Here is a 19917-nt window from a genome sequence, read left to right as displayed (position 1 = left end):
TTGTTTTTGTAATTGCATTACAGAAAATCACAATATTCAGATTTTCTGAGACAGTCCTGTATAGTTTCGGATGAAAGCAGCGTGTGTTATGGAGGGTGCCTTACCGTGTTGGCAGTTTGTGAGCGAGACCTGCGCGGTGGTTTCCAGGACTTCTCCCTCGTAATGCTATTGACATAATAGCATCTCCCCGTGTCGGGGTCGGAGTACTGCTCCCACAGGTTCAGGACCTGGGTAGGCTGCTGACCTGGAGCAGGGCTGGGCGGCTCCAGCTGGGACTGGCGCCGCTCCTGCTGCGTTCCCGTATAAAGAGGGGATTCGTGCCAGGACAGCTGGGACAGGTAGGCCTCTGTCGGGACCTTGTATGTAAAAGAAACACAAGGTATGAAAGGATGGACAAGTGAAACGTTTTGGAAATCATTTCTGAGACATCAGTACACTGTCACTTTTTTTTGCAGCTTAAAAGTCATATTTCTGACCCCAGCCAGCTCAACCTAAAGATCTGACTTGGCTGTACTGCTCATGAAAAGTTTTTTGGTCAGTTCCTCACCAAATCTATCCCACCCTCAGTACTATTCGAACGCACAGCTGCGGTGGTTGTGAGAGCAAAATACAGGTGGTAGGAGCTCGGGCTGCTAGTAGGAGCAAGCATTGTCAAAGAGCAAATACTACACAGTCTCCTTAAATGTGATGTTATTTTTGATCTTTATAAATAATATTACATCGGCTTTGACGAGCAGTAGCGCTCATCTCTATGCTTCAAATAGCTTTTGACAGCCTACAAGATACACTTTTCAAGTTAAAATTATTACTGAATCCAAACAAGACTAAATTTATGTTTTTTTCCCAGAAATGATGTTGACATTGACATGCCGCTGGGTCAAAATATTGAAAGGGTTCCAGAATATAAATATCTTGGTATTTGGCTGGATCAAAAACTCACTTTCAAGCATCATATCACCATACTTGTTACAAAGCTGCGTCAGAAAATTGGTTATTCTTATAAATACAGAGAAAGTTTTCCTATGTCCTGCAGAAAGCGGGTTATTGAGGCAGTTCTTCCTGTCAGTTCTGGATTATGGTGATGTTATTTATCAACACGCATCTGCTTCTACCCTAAAATCACTTGATGCTGTTTATCACTCAGCTCTAAGATTCATCACTGCTGACAGTTATTCTACTCATCACTGCATTTTATACGAAAAACTTGGGGTGGACTCCCCTTTCTGTCAGACGTGATAGGCATTGATTTCTCTTTGTTTATAAAGCCCTAATTGGAAGGCTTCCTCATTACCTCAGCTCCTTACTGAGGTGGCATAATGGCAGATACTCAACCCGCTCCTCTGATTTGCTTATGGTGGAAGTGTCATGTCCACGGAGTGAATTGGGAAAAACTGCATTTAGCTACTGCGCGGCTCACAGTTGGAACATTTTGCAACATGCATTGAAGTTGGAGACGTTTGTGCAGCTTGATCAATTCAAATCCTTAATTGCTGACCATTTTACCCATGTTTGTAATTGTTTTTAATGTTTTCTCTTTTATTTTTATTGTATTATTCTCTTTATATGGTTGCTGTACATTCGGCATCATTGTAAATGAGGGCTTGCTCTCAATGATTTCTCCGAATTCAAATAAAGTTCAAATTCAAATTCTGTCTTCCAAAAAACTGGAATGCATCATAAATATTACATTTACATGAATGCATTGCATTTAGTTTTCACTGCAGCAGTGCTGTGTCTGTGTGGAGAAATCATCGGTAGTACTATTATTATGATCATAGCTCTTTTTGTAATCGTACTTAAATAAAAAAAAGAAAATCTGACTATGCTTTAATCGCACAGTGTAGTAAGTAGTAGTGGATGAGTGAAACAAAACAGTAATAAGCACGTGTGAAAGTGTATAAAGAAGCTCACATGTGCACGAAACAAAGCTGAAACGTGATTCAGAAAGCGACTGACTAGACAGTTGATCCCTGTTACATAAAAGTCTTCCAGTGATGAGTGAAGGAGCGTGATGTGCTGATGTGCATGTGCGTGCTGCGCATGCAAAGAGTGATGGGATTTCATTGTTGTCCTCTCCAGGTGGCAGCACTGGGCCTGAGTTCGTCTCTTTCACTTTATCTTGTGGTTGAATGAAGTCAAGTCTTTCTCAACAGCAGCCAAACGGAGACATGTCTGATTGAAAACATGCCGTAAAAAGCACCGAATGTCAGCGAAGAGCTCAATTCAAAAGTTTAAATATCAACCACAGATTTCTAGTTTGTGGATCGGTGACATCATGGTCCTGAATGTCTTCCAGGTGGTCCTTTTCCTCTTTTTACAACATCATAACACTCAAATATTGAACTGTAACATACATTTCTATCCAAAAATTTAACTAAGCAACTAAACCACGAAACAAAACAGAAAAAGAGCTGTTGGGTATGATGTGAGGAGGTTCAAAAATGTCAAGAAATCAAGAGTGAAAGCAAACGTTCATATTTAAACAGCTTTTATTGCCATGCTACACTGTGTGACCTGCTCTTCCACTTCTTTAGCTTTTATATTCTCTTTATCTGAGCTGTGAGTGAGGGTTTATCCAGTTTGTTTGTGCAAGACAAAGGAACTCTATGGGCTGAATCTATGAGAACAGCTCATGCAGCACTGATCTAGATATTTTACGATGTTGTGTCCGGCCAAACAACTAATTAGGAGAATATTTTGATGGTGAGGTTTCACTGCTGTGGTTGAGATGAGTGGACGCTCTGCGAGGAAGGATGCACTCACAGGTGCGAATCTCCAACTATAGCTGCATGTGAGAAGTCATGTCTGCTTTGTGCATTTTTCTCATAAAGCTTCAGTTCCCGGGGGAGTACGGGGCTTGAGACAGCAGAGGGTCCAGGTGTGTTGTTGGGTGTCCCGTGTCTGCATAGTGCCGGTGTGCAGAGGTGTCAAGTAACGAAGTACAAATACTTTGTTACCTTACTTAAGTAGAAATTTTGGTTATCTATACTTCACTGGAGTAATTATTTTTCAGACGACTTTTTACTTTTACTTCTTACATTTTCACACAATTATCTGTACTTTTTACTCCTTACATTTTAAAAACAGCCTCGTTACTCTATTTCATTTCGGCCTTTAAAAAAAAACTATCCAGTTAAATTGCTCCATCCGGATAGAGTGAATTTGGTTGTGGTTGTTTCAGATGTTCTTGTCCAGTTTTGTTCTTACATCCGTTCCCTCAGATTCCTGCAACTAAACTTGGATGTACATTCCAATAAAGGTTAGGATAAATGATAACATGCCTCTGAAGTTTGACTTTTTGCACCATTACAATACTTATAGGCAACTAGTCATCATATCTCCTGCTCTCTGAAACACATGTTAATGCTCAATAGTACACATATATGGTTCTTTAATATATTTGCATTATACTAAGATGCATTTATTTTCAATGGCTTTTTTCCCCCTTACATTACTTTTACTTTTATACTTTAAGTAGTTTTGAAACCAGTACTTTTATACTTTTACTTGAGTAAAAAACTTGAGTTGATACTTCAACTTCTACAGGAGTATTTTTAAACTCTAGTATCCATACTTCTACCTGAGTAATGAATGTGAATACTGAAGACACCTCTGTGTCTCAACTCTTTGCTCAGTGCTCATAAATCGATTTTCTGCGCCAAAGCAAAGATGACCGAGAATATAGTTAGCAGAAGGCTTTTTTCATTGCAAACATGATGCTTGTGTGAATAAAGTAAACCTGCAGGGAGCTTTGACTTCAACATCATGCAAAACCTTTTGGGTAAATTTGACTGCGAGCTGGCCTTTATCATTTAGAATCAAATCTTTGTGGAAAGATTCAAAAATCTGATAAAAATGCTTATGGAAGTGTTTTTACAGTTGAACACCAATTGGGCTAAATGGCAAACTTTCGTTCATTCGTTCGTTTTTATTTATTTCCAACATGTATTTAAAAAAAAACAAGAAAAAAAGATAAGAGAAACAAATACAGGTGTGCATTCCACTTCATAAAGAAAAAAAAAACACATCAAAAAACATATTTCAGTTACATGTTCGAAAAGGAGTGGGAGGAAGTATAAACTTATTTAATCCCACCACCTTTCCACAACTAAACATAAATGATATGCCTGTATTTACGTTTTATACTATACACTATTTTGTATAAATAAATATATATAATTTTTACAAAAATAACCTGTTTAATACCAAATGTAAGCTCTATCATAAATATAATATAACTATGATATAAATATAATATGACTATGATATAAATATAACTATGATATAAATATAATATGACTATGATATAAATATAACTATGATATAAATATAACTATGATATAAATATAATATGACTATGATATAAATATAATTATGATATAAATATAATACGTATATATCTATACAAACATACAAAGACAACATGACGAAATAGCAAAACACACACAGCTGCTGATCTTTAAACACAGTCTTCACTTTTATACCTCAAATAAACTATGTCTTTATATTTCTTCTTAAATTGTTTTGTACATTCTTTTAACTCCAATGATGACAACATCGTTCATCCTGGTGTATTACTTTTAAATTATAATGGACAAAGCAAATGAGCAAATAATAAATGCATACAACAGTAAGAAGCTATCCCGGTTTGAAAATGAGTTGCAACAGTTCATAAGAACGTTTAACTGAATAAAACACAGACACATCTGTGCTCCAACAGAGCAGTGCATTGTTACTTTATAAAGTCAGAAGATCTTACTGAAACTCACAATTTTTGCTAGAAAAACCTTTTCTAATCGCCACACAGATGGTGCATTTCTGAGGCAGAACGTCTGCACTCAGTGACCTACATTGCAGTTGGATTTAGGAACGAGGAAAAATGCATGACTTTGTCCCCAAATCACAATATTATCATCATTATCCAGGTATGGAAGACATGTTTGAAACAGTTGTGATGGAGAGAGGGGTACACATCTGCATGATGGTACTGTCCCACGTACACATCTGAACTATAAACTATATTAGTACAGGACTTGTCTCAGAAAATTAGAATACTGTGATAAAGTCCTTTATTTTCTGTAATGCAAAAATGCCATACATTCTGGATTCATTACAAATCAACTGAAATATTGCAAGCCTTTTATTATTTTAATATTGCTGATCATGGCTTACAGCTTAAGAAAACTCCTATCTCAAAAAATTAAAATATTCTGGGAATCTTAATCTTAAACTGTAAGCCATAATCAGCAATATTAAAATAATAAAAGGCTTGCAATATTTCAGTTGATTTGTAATGAATGCAGAATGTATGACATTTTTGTTTTTTTAATTACATTTCAGAAAATAAAGAACTTTATCACAATATTCTAATTTTCTGAGACAGTCCTGTATGTGTCATTCTACCAGTGTACAGCAGAGCTGCAGGAACGACCTTAAAACCCGAGTGTGCTTGAGACCTAAGACGTGCAACACCTAGACATGAATGCTGAGTTAGGTACTACGTATATAACTGTGGTCATAACATTGAAACCAAACGTGCCACAAAAGTAACACATATGTTTAAACCTCTTGTAGGATTCCCTTCCTTGAAGACTAAAATTAAACCTGCTTTAAAATTCATCTGATATGAATGTTCTGTGGTTCTTTTTTTTAAAAAAAAGCAGTTATGACCCGAATGTGGCCGCATTAATCCCGCTCACTGATATTAAAAGGCCCAAATGGAAAGTGTCCTCGGGGAGTGAGACACAGATACAGAAAAGGACTGAGAGGAAGAGACAGGGGAGAGGGAAAAAAGAGCACTGTCATTTCCACTGGCATCACATCTATCCAAAGTGGAAAGTCGCTTGCCTAGAAGTGAACGGGCTCAGTGGAGGCAAAACTCAATTTGGAGAGACGGTTGGGATGCTAGGCTGTGGGAATTTCCCCTCAGCTGACAGCAGGATCATTTTGAGCATTCTGTAATCCCCTCTGATGTAATGCAGGGAAGCGCTGGCGTCAAGACAACGCTAACTTGATTGCTGCTCTAGGAGGATTAAGGACCAGTGCAAGTAGAAATCAAAATACAGTCTGTTGGCATCTCTGAACTCCGTCATGTAGTCCTTGCTTTTATGCCAATATAGTAACAATAACAAAAAAAACAACCAAACTTGCCTGCTTATATAAAAAGACCAAAAGGTTTTTTTTATTTGTCATTAATCTGAAGATCCAACCTTCAAAAAAAGCCTTATCTACAGGACTGTCTCAGAAAATTAGAATATTGTGATAAAGTTCTTTATTTTCTGTAATGCAATTAAAAAAACTAAAATGTTATACATTCTGGATTCATTACAAATTAACTGAAATATTGCAAGCCTTTTATTATTTTAATATTGCTGATTATGGCTTACAGTTTAAGATTAAGATTCCCAGAATATTCTAATTTTTTGAGATAGGATATTTGAGTTTTCTTAAGCTGTAAGCCATGATCAGCAATATTAAAATAATAAAAGGCTTGCAATATTTCAGTTGATTTGTAATGAATCCAGAATGTATGACATGTTTGTTTTTGTAATTGCATTACAAAAAAATCACAATATTCAAATTTTCTGAGACAGTCCTGTACATCATCTGAAGTTGTGGTATTAATGTTGTTACCGTACATTATTTTATTTGGTTTATTTGAGGAGTCACTGCGTAGTCAGTCAAAGCATTGGTCAAAATCATCCACTGAGTTTTGGAGTTATGACGCGTAAATCCACGAGATTAGAGATCGTCGATAAGAGGAAGTCCAAATTAATCTAATCCCACACTTCCTTCAGCGTCAGCTGCATGTGATGGATTTATTTGACCTATTTTCCACAATTTAATTTCACTGTTCTTAATTCAAATCACTGTCTGAGGTCAGATGAATGCTATCGACAAATCTTCAGCATAACTTCTGAATAAAGTTGTTTCTGGGGGGGGTGGGGGGGCTAATAGCTGTTGACAATGAGATGTTAACACCCACTGCTTTAAATGTGTTCAACTTTGAGTACCCAGAACAGTATTAGGTTCTCTATTAACGCCACATACAGATTTCTGCACCAGTGCGCACACAGGGGTCAATGTGGGGTTTCAGTATCTCGAGGACACTTACAGAGACTTAGGGAACCAGGGATTGAACCACCGTGTCCATTTCAACATCCTAAGATGCAGCCACTGCACTTATAATATACGTGTACACTAAGGGCCTGATTTACTAAGATCCTAAATATAGAGTACTACATTTCGTGTGCACTGAAAAAGTTTTCACGTGCTGTTGTTGTGTGTTTTGCGGGTGATCAACTAAGAATGCTTGCGCAATTGGTAACAGGTGCAAACAGCAGTATTTAAATGAGGTGTTGCGTGTCTTACGGTTTGCGCCATGGAGAGTCTGGATGGAAGCAGGATAGTCGCAAGCGCAAAATGAAATTTGACGAGTTGGAGTTAGAGATATTAGTGGAAGAGGCAAATAAACACATTCATGAACTACAGCAAAGAAATGTAAACATTACCAAAAGAAACGCAATATGGGAGAAAATCTGTGATAGAATAAATGCAGTTGGTAACACAAAAAGAACGGCAGATGAGGTTAAAAGAAGGTGGTAAGATATAAGGCGAAGAACTAAAGAAAAAGTGGCCTTTAATAAAACTTGTGCAACCATTTTTAAAATAGCATGCAGCAGAATAAAGACTCTCTCTCTGCGTATTCTTTGATTTTGGATGTCGCCTCCTTGCCACAATAACAGCAGCCATCGGTGCGTAATGCTGGGCAGATTAGCACCTTCCTTTCGAACGTATTAAATACAGACGCAATCACAATCCCCGCAATAACTTTCAGGCTTGGTAAATCTCATTGCGCGTGGTAAATGAACCTATTTGCATTTTCCCCTCCCAGTATTTAGCGCTTTCTGGCGGGTACGCCCCATATTGATTATTCATCAGGGCAAAAGTACTAAATGAACAGCGTGTGCTATTTTGCTCATTTGAGAGGCGCAGTCCTCTTTGCACGCTGTTAGTAGATCAGCTCGCACATTGGTGTGCGGATGATGTCAAGTTTGCACACGTTTTTACGCACGCAAACCTTTAGTAAATCAGGCCCTTAGTAGAGTATTTCCATTTTGTCCAACTACTGCTCTACTGAATTCCAGAGGAATATCACATTTCAATATGCTGAAGAAGTTATCGAGGTCATAGCAATCAAAAAATAAATCAAAATCCAAAGCTTTGCAAAAATGCAACTGGATTTTATATTCTTTGCTTATGAAGACATTTCACCCTTTGTCTGAAAAATCTGAACTGGCTGATGAGCATTTAAAATGCGGTGCCATTCATTTTTGTGGGGCCCTCAAATCACAAGAAACAAACACCTGCAGTTTATTTGGGTTTCGGTTCACTGTATGTTGCTTAGCTAGTCTGCATGTGATTTGCTTTGATCATGTAATTCAACAAGTGATTGGTTGTGATTCGGCCCGGTGGGGAAAATCAAGGCTGCATTGTGAGTTGTCAATTTTTTTCCTGTTTAACAGAGGTATTAAAAAGGAAACTGTTTAACATCTACGGTGCATATAGATGTCAGATGGTAAAATAAATGATTACTAACGTTAAACAGGAAAAAAATACTTTTAACAGAGGACGTAGCTTCAACCTTCACCTGTCAAAAACTTGTAATGCAGCCGTGACTCTCATCCCCGGTAACGCTGTGCCCTATCCTGGCTGAACCGATGCATATTTTTCCGGGCCGCAAGTATTTAAGACAAACTGTCTGAAGAAGCTATACTTGTATGCAAAGGTGCGGTCCTCACTTTTCTTACCTGCAGATGGTTGTTCTTGCCTGAAGTCCCCACCATGTCCCACTGGCTGCAGGACTTCTTGGGCATCCTGTAGTTGATGCGACTACCAAGGCTGCCCCCCACCTCATCGTAAGGGTTCTCCATCACATTCTCAGGCAGGTTGCTGGAGCTCTGGCTCCGGGTTATGGTGGGGACTACCCTGGGGTTATGTTGATGTCCTGTTGAAACCGTGGAGGCAGCCTGGGACTCAGGGACCATGAGGTGGCCGGATGGAGAGGTAGGAGAGTTGGGGGTAAAAGTGAATCCAGAGAGAGGAAGGGTGCGGAAACGGCCTCCACCCATGCTGGCGCTCTTTTCAAATCCCTGGAAGGCACTGTTGGAGTTGAGGTTTTCCATGGAGCGATAGATCGGTTTATTCACTGTGGCAGGAACAAAACAAAACAATCAGATCATTTTGAAAGGTTTTGGGGCTTTTCCTACATGTAAGCTTTATCCAGCTTTTTCCCCCAATTCCACTACAGGAGTCCTTGAAAGCCAAAATCACTGGTTTTGTGAGCTCTTTACTCTGAGTTAATCACGCTACCTTGGTGTGGATCACAGGTAGTTCCTGCGGGGCTGGGAGGGAGTGACACCTGGGGCAGTATCCTCATGTTGGGGTTAATGGAGGCAGACATGACCAGGCGCTGGGGGGAGGGGATCGGAGCGATCGGCACCTCGGTCACATACGTGGCAGGGACGTACAACGGCTTTGTTTTACTGGCCGCCCCAATCCTCCGCACCTGTCAAAGAATACATCTCTGAATGCTTTTGCTATTTTCTCCCATAAAAAATCCACGTAATAAACACAGCTGAGGGCTGAAGCCGGTGCAGAAATTAAATGAAAGTTACACTTCCTGAATTTCAGCAGTGGCAGAGCAACTTCTCTTTTGAAACAGTATTTGTCCTCTGTCCTGGCAGGATTTAGTAGTATCAGTGACATTTACAATTTTCTGGTGGTGAGTGAGTAGTTTTTACCTGTATAACTAATATACTTTACATCTGTATGTGTCTCAATTCATTTTATGCCACTTATATATAATGAAATTCCACAATAATGTAATTCATGTAGCAAATCTGAATAACGGTAATTTATATTTACTGGATTTCTGGATAAATCGAATCAGGTTATGTCTGCCTCTTACTTTGCATTCATTGTGAAACTATAAACAAGAACAGTTTGAACTGAGACTTCCTTCTTCCTAGAGAATACATACATTTAGCTATATTGAGTTAGGGCTGGGCGATATATCGAGATTTTAATATATATCGATATATTTTCAAACGCGATATGGTACGAGACAATATCGTTTATATCGATTTAAAAAAAAAAATATATGATTTTGATATAGCTTATTTTGTGACAAATTGACTTGAATGTTTTATTTGAGATTTGCACAAATGTTTTGTTATTTGCACAACTGTCAACCTCAGTGGAAAAGTCTGCCTGTTACTGTCTACATTGTATTAATTGCACAGTGTATTTTAATTGAATTGTTATGCAGGAAAGGGATATTTGTTTTATTTTATTCAAGAAGCATTTTATTCTATATATGCAGGCAGTTTATTTTTATTTCATTTGTTTTATACATTTTGATATTGTGCAGACCTCTGTTAATAAAGGAACCTGTGTGACATTTGGCACGAGGCTTTGTATTAAAACTGACTGTTTTTTTAAGGGTTTGCCTCAGAAAAAAATGAAGCTAACAGAGATGCTATGCTATAATGCTTTGGGGGAAACCCCAATTATGGCACAGAAAAAATATCGATATATATCGAGTATCGCCATTCAGCTAGAAAATATCGAGATATGACTTTTGGTCCATATCGCCCAGCCCTATATAGAGAAAATGCAACTTCAAAAGGGCAGCCACAGCTTGTTACGTGTTATTAACAAGATTTTAAGCTGCTTACGTTGAATCATAATGCTGAATTGGTTGAGCCCTAAGGGACTAATCAAAGTCAGTAAAGAAAAAAGAAACACCCATACAGGCACCTGTGCGTACCACAGACTCTACCAAAGAGTCACAGTTATCTAAGAAAGAAAAAGTGCAACCTAATCGTGCAACGTAATCATAATGTTTTCTCCAGTACCATCTATAATCAACAAACGGGTCCAAAAAAACTGATAATGGAGACAAACGGCATTATTAGGAAGCACTTCTTTTGAGACAGTTCTATAAAAACATTGTTATGTTTAACTGTTGAGTGCGTGACTGAAAATGAGTAAGACCCCGTCCACACGTAGCCGGATATCTGCGGATATCTGCTAAACCGGAGATATTTTCCTGCGTTTTGTCCTGTCATCCACACGAAAACGCAAATAAACGAAGGTTTAAAAAAACTCCGGGCAAAGTGAAGATTTTTGAAAACTCCGTTTATGTAGATGCGTGTGGACACACATAACCGGAGATTTGCGTTTTCGAACGTCACATTATGCGCCAAAACAACAACAAATCTGCTCTGACGTGCAACTTTTGTTTACTATAGAAATACAGATGATCCAGCATCTGTTCTCCAAGCCATTTATTAAATAAATGGTCTCTGCTCTTGACCGGCCGCTTACTGCGTTACACCGACACAGAGGGCTCCGCGGAGCCGCGGAGGCTGAACCTCCGCGGAGCCCCGCCGAGCCCCCCGGAGCCCCGGAGCGGCGGAGCGGCGGAGCCCGCGGAGCTTCCCCGGGAGCCGCAGATTATCTACAGGTTAGAATGCTTATGAATGTGTTCGAAAACGCAGATCTTCGGTTACGTGTGGATGCAATTTTTTTTATAAACGGAGGGGGGAAATATTCGTTTTTAAAAATACCCGGCTACGTGTGGACGGGGTCTAAGACTGAAAGACTAAGAAGTCTCAGAGTAAGTGAGACTTCTTTTTTTTTTGTCTGCATACGTATATTAATAGTTAATACCAAGTTTGGTAAAACCCAAAGCATATATATGCATTTTAATCTTCTTAGTCTGTTTAAATCTTATTTTTTTAGTGAGACTTCTTAAAAAAGTCAGTATTATATTCAGTACTGGAGTTGGGGGGGAATGAGGGGGATGGCATCCCCCCTGAAATAAAAACGGTCAAAATCATCCCCCCTGTAAAACTGCCACCCATCCCTTATTTCATTCCATCAATGAATGTGGTTTTACTGCTATTTCAACATTTAGAGTCATCACCAGAAAAATAACACCAGAAAAATAACTAATTTGACAATTTTCACCTGTTTCAAGTAAATTTTCACTTGAAATAAGTAGGAAAAATCTGACAATGGGAAAAGATTTATCTTCTCATTACAAGCAATAAAATCTTGTTCCACATGCAGATTTTTCTACTTATTTTACGTGAAAATCTACTTGAAACAGGTGAAAATTGTTGTTTTTTCCAGTGATGAGTCTTGTTTTAAGTGTAATGAGATTTTTTTTACTAAAATGAGACATTTTAACTAGAAATAAGACCAATATTCTTGTTAAGATTTTGAGTTTTTGCAGTGATCCATTTTACTTATCCTGTGAAGGACAGAGTCATATTGATAAGTTCAGAAAACTGTTCTTTATTGTTGTGTTTTGATGTATTTGATGTAAGCCCAGTGGATATTTAAAGCTTACAGAAGGCTGCATTTAACTGCTGCTACGTCATTCCTGCAGTATTTCTGCAGGTGTTTTGGTCAGTGCTATTATTTGTAAAATATTATATTATTTGTAATCAGCACAAATTATCTGTCCCCATATGATAAAATCCACCATCCCCCCTGATCTTTTTTTACAACTCGAGTACTGATTGTATTTCATACTGAGGGTTTTTCCTTTTGGAACCCATGACAAGGTTTTTAGCCAATTTCCCCGAAAAACTCAAAAACAATCAATGATTTGAGAAAACACATTCTCTGAACCAGCCTTGTAAAGTGATGTTTCATTTATTCAAGCATGATTTTGATGACTTAAGGGCCAGATGACAGGTTTCTGACACAGTGGGAACGGCTTCAGGACCTGGACTAATTGTTGATGTTGGTCTTTTCGTGTGCTTTGTTGACAAGGAAAATATACCATTCTGCACTGCAATCTTTTAATCCAAAAATCTCATAAAACCAACAGAAATGTCATAGTTTTCCATCTAAATTGAAAGTTTCAATAACACAAACAGATGAAGTTGTTTTCTTACCTGCCACCAGTCAGTATTTGTTTTCTTCAGCAGAATAAACCGTTCGCCCTCCCTTATGCATACTTGTCGTCCATCTGCCCCACGATAGTTGTAGTCGTACTGGGCCTCCAGGACCACCGTACCGCTGGGAACCCCGCACACCGTCATCCCAGCGCTGTTTGCCACGGGGGCCGGGGTGGACTGCCCCACGGAGCGACGCCACGTACCAGACAGCATGGCTCCCCGCAGCAGTCCTGTTCAGCAAGCTTTGCTGGGAGCGCGCTGGTGTGTGGCGGGGCCTGGGACGATGATGCAGGGCAGGTGAGACCGGAGCCGGGCCGGTGCCATGCTCTGGGATAGTTACAGAGGAAAAAACAGAGGCCGAGCGAGAGATTAGCAAAACTGGCAGAGAATGCAACAAATGTCCCCTGGTGCTGTAGAGGTTCAATGGGTACAGATATGAATCTGGTTACTGCCACAAATGGGAGTCTGTGTTAATCCAGAGAAATCACTCATCATTAAATATAATCTTTATGAAATGTCTCTAGTATTAGAGTATCTAGAGTATTAGGGCCATGCAGGAAAAAAAATATTTGAGAAGGGAAGATTTTTTTTTATTGTGCACTTCGAGAAAAAAGTCGAAATGTCGAGAAAAAAGTCGAAATGTCGAGAATAATGTTGAAATACAATTTCGAGAAAAAAGTCGAAAGGTCGAGAAAAAAATGGAAACGTCGAGAAAAAAGTCGAAATGTCGAGAAAAAAGTCGAAACATCGAGAAAAAAGTCGAAAAGTCGAGATTAATGTTGAAATACAGTTTCGAGAAAAAAGTTGAAACGTCGAGAAAAAAGTCGAAACATCGAGAAAAAAGTCGAAAAGTCGAGATAAATGTTGAAATACAGTTTCGAGAAAAATGTCGAGAAAAAAGTCGAAACGTCGAGAAAAAAGTCGAAAAGTCGAGATTAATGTTGAAACACAGTTTTGAGAAAAAAGTCGAAATTTTGCCTTTTTTCTCAAAATTTCAACTTTATTCACAAAATTTTGACTTTTTTCCCAACATTTCGACTTTTTTCTCGACAATTCGACTTTTTTCTCAAAGTGCATAATGAAAAAAAAATCTTCCTCCTCTCCAATATTATTTTTATTTTTCTCCTGCCTGGCCCTAATACTCTTCCGTACTATGCAGTAAAAATGTCAAACATGTAGTTACTTTTGCCTCATCTATTCTTAGTCAAACCAAATGGGTATGAGAGTTTTGGATTGTTTGGTAGAAAAGCCAAGATATTTACACAGAACCAAATGTAGTTGAGTTGGTCTCGCCTTGCTGACTAACAGATGACATAAAATATAATATTTTTAAGACAAATCAGTCCTCCAACATTTAAATATGAATGGAAGTGAGATATTTCTTTCCCAGTTCCAATTTTAGCACACCTGACAGAGACGGCAGAGTTTGAAACGTGCCGCTGCAGTCATCCACTCCTCCACTATCCTTTCATCCCTTCTGAGTGAAGACACACATGTGAGTGAATAACTCATGCATTTGGAGGATGTAAGGAGCGAGGCTTTCCCGAAATAGAATCAGTCTCCGTCTCACCACCTGAGCCAGCCTCCCCCCGAAGCTAAGCCCTGCCGTTACCCAGCCAAGACACGCTTACATAAGAAGAGAACATCAAACTTTCTGCCAAACACACAGAAATACAACTTCACACCGAGCATTAACCCACCCACTCTGTCACGCACACGTATGTAAAACTAAACAAGCAGAAACGGGAACATCCCTGAGGTATTTAGCAGCAATCACGGTTGACCCATCGCAGTGAAAAGAGGGGAGTCAAGATGCGCTGGGCAAGACCCAAGAAATGGAGGAAGAGAGTCATTAAACTACACGTGGGAAAAAATAAAAAACCAGAGGACAGGAGCAGTGGAGGAAAGGATGAAGCTGGAAGGAGCTGTGAGCTGATGGAAGGGAGGGACAGGATAACGGGCTCAACCTTGATAATCCTACAGTTATTAAAGCACAGGAACGGATCTGTAACTCCCACAACTACAGAGAATTACAGTAAAACCCCTCTACACCAACCTATGGGAAAGAGGAGTGCATGTCTGGATGAATGAGTAGACTAAAACCAGCAGGAAGCTCAATGGCAATCCAAACAGGTGCACTTCAAAGGAACGTTTGCTAGGGTGTGAGCTCCTAGTAGCTTAATGTTCAGAAGCTGCTGATGCAAATGTGTTTTTTTTAGTAGTAGTGGAGCACTACTACTTCTAACTCACCTGAAGATGTTGTGAAATGACGGAACAGTCACATAAACGATTATATAGATGGTTTGGAACGGCACATAAAAGTAGGCATGTATATGAAAATGCTATAAATTGAGACTGCTTTCAAAAACACAAAACTTAAAAGGAGCATGAGGCAGGATTTATGAAAAAAATGCATATACGTTTTAAGTTTTCTAGTAATAATGTCAGATGAAGCGTTCCAAACCAAAAAGAAGGAGCCCTCTAGTGTATCTCTCCGTTGCCTTGAACAGGCTGTGTGCTGCAAAATGTGCTGCAATTCCGGACCGAAATTTCCCGCGCTGTCCTGCGGATGTGACGTCACATGACGCTGCATGAGCGTTCTCGACGGCGCTCGGCTTGGATACAGGAAGAAGACGAGCGCGGTGGATCCAAACTTCTGTTTGGGTAGACATGGATTCTTCCACAGCCGGCAAACGACCCAGCGCCACTCAAAGCCCACTAAAAAGTGCTACCAAGAAGAAAACGAAGCCTTTATCAGAGACAAGTTGCGAGTCGAAAAGAAATTACGAGCAGAAACGGGCAGGCACACGAGTAAACATTGGATACGCGTTTGAGTCATGGAGGCAGCTTCACCTTGAATTGGGACTGAAAACAGATGCTGACATGGCTCATTTCCTACTGACCAGGTAAGATAACATTGTAAGTCATATTTAGAGCTTGATTTGAAAATCACATGAGATTACCAAGGAGTCGGAGTGGCCTAACGTGCTAAGTAGCGTTAGCCGCAAAGAAGTAAGGAGTCCGTGCGCACTCCCGTGCCGGCTCCGCTGTTGGCTGCAGTAACCCAGACGGCCGTCGTGGCGCTAATGAGTCTCATTTCTTATTCTTGCCTCATGCTCCTTTAATACCATTTTAATTAAATTAACATTTGGTTTGGTGCATTTGCACACGGTTTTTGAAGGAATTTGACAGGGAAGCTGTGGATGTGGGCTGCTTCAAATCCTTCCATCTCTTTGCATAATCCCAGACAGACTTGATGATGTTGAGATCAGTGCTCTGTGACGACTCATTGTTTCTTTTTTTCTTTCTTTTAATTTAAGTTGAAAAGTGTTTTTAAAGAGTTTAAAGTGTTTTTAAGTCTGATGCATCCCTGATGATCCTCCATGATGACTGAACATCTGCCTGTATTTCTCAACACTGAGGACCTACCGACCCACACTCTTATTATTATTTAAAAGGAACAATGCTTCACTATTGTCTGCAGACACTCTTCACCGTGCTGCTCTCCAGACCCTCAGTGGACAAACAGCCTTTTGCCGAAGCCAAATATTTCATATTTTGACATTTTTATGACTTTCTTCCCAGTTGTCCATTTATGTTCATGTGCGTAAGTTGAGCTGATTGGACTTGTTTCCACAGTTGAAGTGTTGCAATTCTCCCACAAGGACAATTTCTAACCAGTAACAGTAGATAAATGTGTCCGATTCCCAGTAGTTCCTGTCAGTTTTGAGCTGATGGCACAGGCATTACATGTCCTTCTACTGCTGCACTGAACAGCACATCCTAACCACCCAATCTGCTTAGAAATGCTTGGCTGGGAAAGACCTTGCTCATGCACCGTGTGTCCTCTTGCTGTGCATGACCTGCGACATGAAACTTATCCACAAGCTCACTTTAGTAAGGAGAGTTTGGATGTTTCTCATCCAGTTCTAAGCCACAGCTGTTTATAGTCACACAGTTAATGACTATGTTATACCTGCTATTTTCTATAATGTTTTAATCATATACCTGTCTATGATCCTACAAAATCCCTGACTTTGTGTACCTACAAGAACAAATGCTGTTTAGAAAGCATATGGTGGCCACACCACATGTTCATCTGTTTGCTCACTCTCACACTAAATCAATTTAAAAAAGAAAAAGAAAAAAAACAGATTTTTGGAAGCATTCTTAATTTTACAACATTTCCTCATTTAAAATGTTTGCACAGTACTGTAAATTGCCAGAAAACCGGATGAAAAAAAGCTGAGAGCATCTGTAAATCTGTGTTTTACTTGCAGTTGCAAAAATGTTTTTCCTGTTTATGCGAATTAGACAATGCTTGAGAGACAGGAAATGTATCTTGCAATAAATTGCAGGCTCATCTAAAAAAGACATATTTTGAAATAACTCAAGACTCCAAAGTGTTTTTCTACTATAAGATGACATCACGTGATAAGTAACTGTCTTTATACAGTACAGTGAAGTACAGATGGGGACAGAGGCACAAGTGTCATGTTTGAGTCGACCAAGGAAACAGGAAATTGCAAAGACACAGAGTACAACCACAGTTTGGGTCATATCCTCTCCATCTTGCCATTTGTTTTTCAGATGTGAAAAGTGTTCAGTGGTTTAGATGTAGTCTGCAATATCTAACAACCAATAGAAGCTACTCTGCCTCAAACGAGTGATGATTAGTTACGAGTCGGGACATGGGACGACGGTGCAGCTTAAATGACTGCAAAACCCAGACTTGAAGCAGAGAGGGGTTGTTTGTGGCTTAACAGTCCTGCTGAATGGCTTTGGCAATGTGCAATTTACTATTAAGATGAGCCAGCAAGAACTGCAGGTTTAAGAAAAGTCAAAACATGCAGCAGAGCCTTTCCACGGTGAGCTCCTTCCCATTCACGTACATGAAGAGGTTCAGTGATGCTGCTGCTAGGGCTGAGCGATATATCGAGATTTTAATATATATCGATATATTTTCAAACGCGATATGGTACGAGACAATATCGTTTATATCGATTTTTTTTTTAAATTTAAATTTTTTTTCTTTTATGATTTTGATATACGGTAGCTTATTTTGTGACAAATTGACTTGAATGTTTTATTTGAGATTTGCACAAATGTTTTGTTATTTGCACAACTGTCAACCTCAGTGGAAAAGTCTGCCTGTTACTGTCTACATTGTATTAATTGCAGTGTATTTTAATTTAATTGTTATGCAGGAAAGGGATATTTGTTTTATTTTATTTAAGAAGCATTTTTATTCTATATATGCAGGCCGTTTATTTTTATTTCATTTGTTTTATACATTTTGATATTGTGCAGACCTCTGTTAATAAAGGTACCTGTGTGACATTTGGCACGAGGCTTTGTATTAAAACTGACTGTTTTTTTAAGGGTTTGCCTCAGAAAAAAATTAAGCTAACAGAGATGCTATGCTATAATGATTGGGGGGAAACCCCAATTATGGCACAGAAAAAATATCGATATATATCGAGTATCGCTATTCAGCTAGAAAATATCGAGATATGACTTTTGGTCCATATCGCCCAGCCCTAGCTGCTGCACACGTTTGCCTTTTCCTGTCTTACGTTGCTGCTTAAACAGCTGGCACAAAAAAAAGGTACAGAAATGCAGATTGAACTAATCTTTTTTGTTTTTTTGTTACAAGGCTGTACTTAACTGAACATTTTTAGGTAGATACACTTACCAGCACAGGCACAAAACCCTTCAACAAGCACAAAAGGCACAATTGAGTTGGGTACAAATTAAGCTGCTACAGCAGGATTAAAGTCCATGGGTTTTATTTTTCATTTTTGATGCATTTTAACACAGACACACACACACATACAGGCATTGATGCATGTATGTGTGTGTGTGTGTGTGTGTGTGTGTGTGTGTGTGTGTTAGTCCTCAAGGGCAAGACTGTTCGCTAAGAGAAAACAGGATGGAGCAGTGTTGGTGTATGTCATTTAATGACTCAAGATCTTAATTATAGTTATTCTGTATGATTCACCACAGCACATTAATTTACTTGCGAGAGAGAAAAAAATGCCTACAAAAACTCTGGCAACCCTGACTTCTTCAATGGTTAATGTGGGACAAATGTAAAAAAAGACTAGCTTTGATGAGGATGTACAAAAGGGGAAATGAGGCCAGTACGTGTTTCTATTTGCAGGTCACATAACTCCAGGACGAGCGCTGTTGTCGCCCGCCCCGACATACAGAGAAGGCCATATGGTGTCACAGAACAACACCCTGTCGTGGCTGTTCGGAGGCTCGTGCAGCATGTGTCATGGAGTGAGGGCACGGGGGCTTATGACGTTTGCTTCAAAATGAAGAGATGATGAAAAGAAAACCTGGGAGGGAGAGAGAGAAAAAAAATAAAAATAGAACAAATCAGAGAAAAAGGGGGCAGGGAAAGCGTCAGAGTGAGTGCTGCATGTGATTTGTCCCTCCGCTTTTGCTTAAGTGCTTTCGTTCAGGCTTGTGCTTTGCATGCACGCAAGTCAGCTGAACATGAAGAAATGGAAAGTTTGCAATTTGTGCATGAATGTGAGAGAGGAAGATCAGCTCACCGTAGTCCTGAAGACAGAGTGAAGTTCAGTCTGTATTCAGAGTCGTGCATCTGATAAACACTTTGCTGCAGTGCATTAAAAACAAAAACAGGCAACACTAAAATGGACACAAGCTACCAGCTCCTGCACAAAAATCAAAGACAATCACGCTCTTATTTGTGCATGCACACACAACGACAACACAACGCAGTTAATCCTATGTAAAAATAATGATCCTGCCTCTACTCGCTGAACCATTGCTGACCCTACCTTCCCTCATTTAGCCAGAATGTCATCTGAGAGATAAAAACAGTGCTGAAACATCAGCTGGCTGCTCATGGCCCACTCATGCCAACAAATCACATGTGGACTTGAGAGCCCCGGTGACGGGGAGAAAC

The 19917-nt window shown here is 39.4% G+C and overlaps 1 protein-coding gene across 1 annotated transcript in view; it reads right to left on the bottom strand.

Annotated features, from left to right (window-relative positions):
• Nucleotides 1-19917, bottom strand: part of arhgap9 (Rho GTPase activating protein 9) — a 72229-nt gene that overhangs the window by 39508 nt on the left and 12804 nt on the right. Inside the window, exons 2-5 of the mRNA XM_061728240.1 lie at nt 12975-13304; nt 9373-9568; nt 8811-9208; nt 105-356 (exon numbers count right to left, since the gene is read on the bottom strand). Coding sequence (XP_061584224.1) covers nt 105-356; nt 8811-9208; nt 9373-9568; nt 12975-13190 — 1062 coding nt within the window. The 5' untranslated portion in view covers nt 13191-13304. The remainder of the gene's footprint in view (nt 1-104; nt 357-8810; nt 9209-9372; nt 9569-12974; nt 13305-19917) is intronic.

This window comes from Cololabis saira, chromosome 8, assembly GCF_033807715.1.
Source record: "Cololabis saira isolate AMF1-May2022 chromosome 8, fColSai1.1, whole genome shotgun sequence".
In the NCBI taxonomy this organism is placed as follows: domain Eukaryota; kingdom Metazoa; phylum Chordata; class Actinopteri; order Beloniformes; family Belonidae; genus Cololabis; species Cololabis saira.
This window is presented reverse-complemented; position numbering and strand designations above follow the sequence as displayed.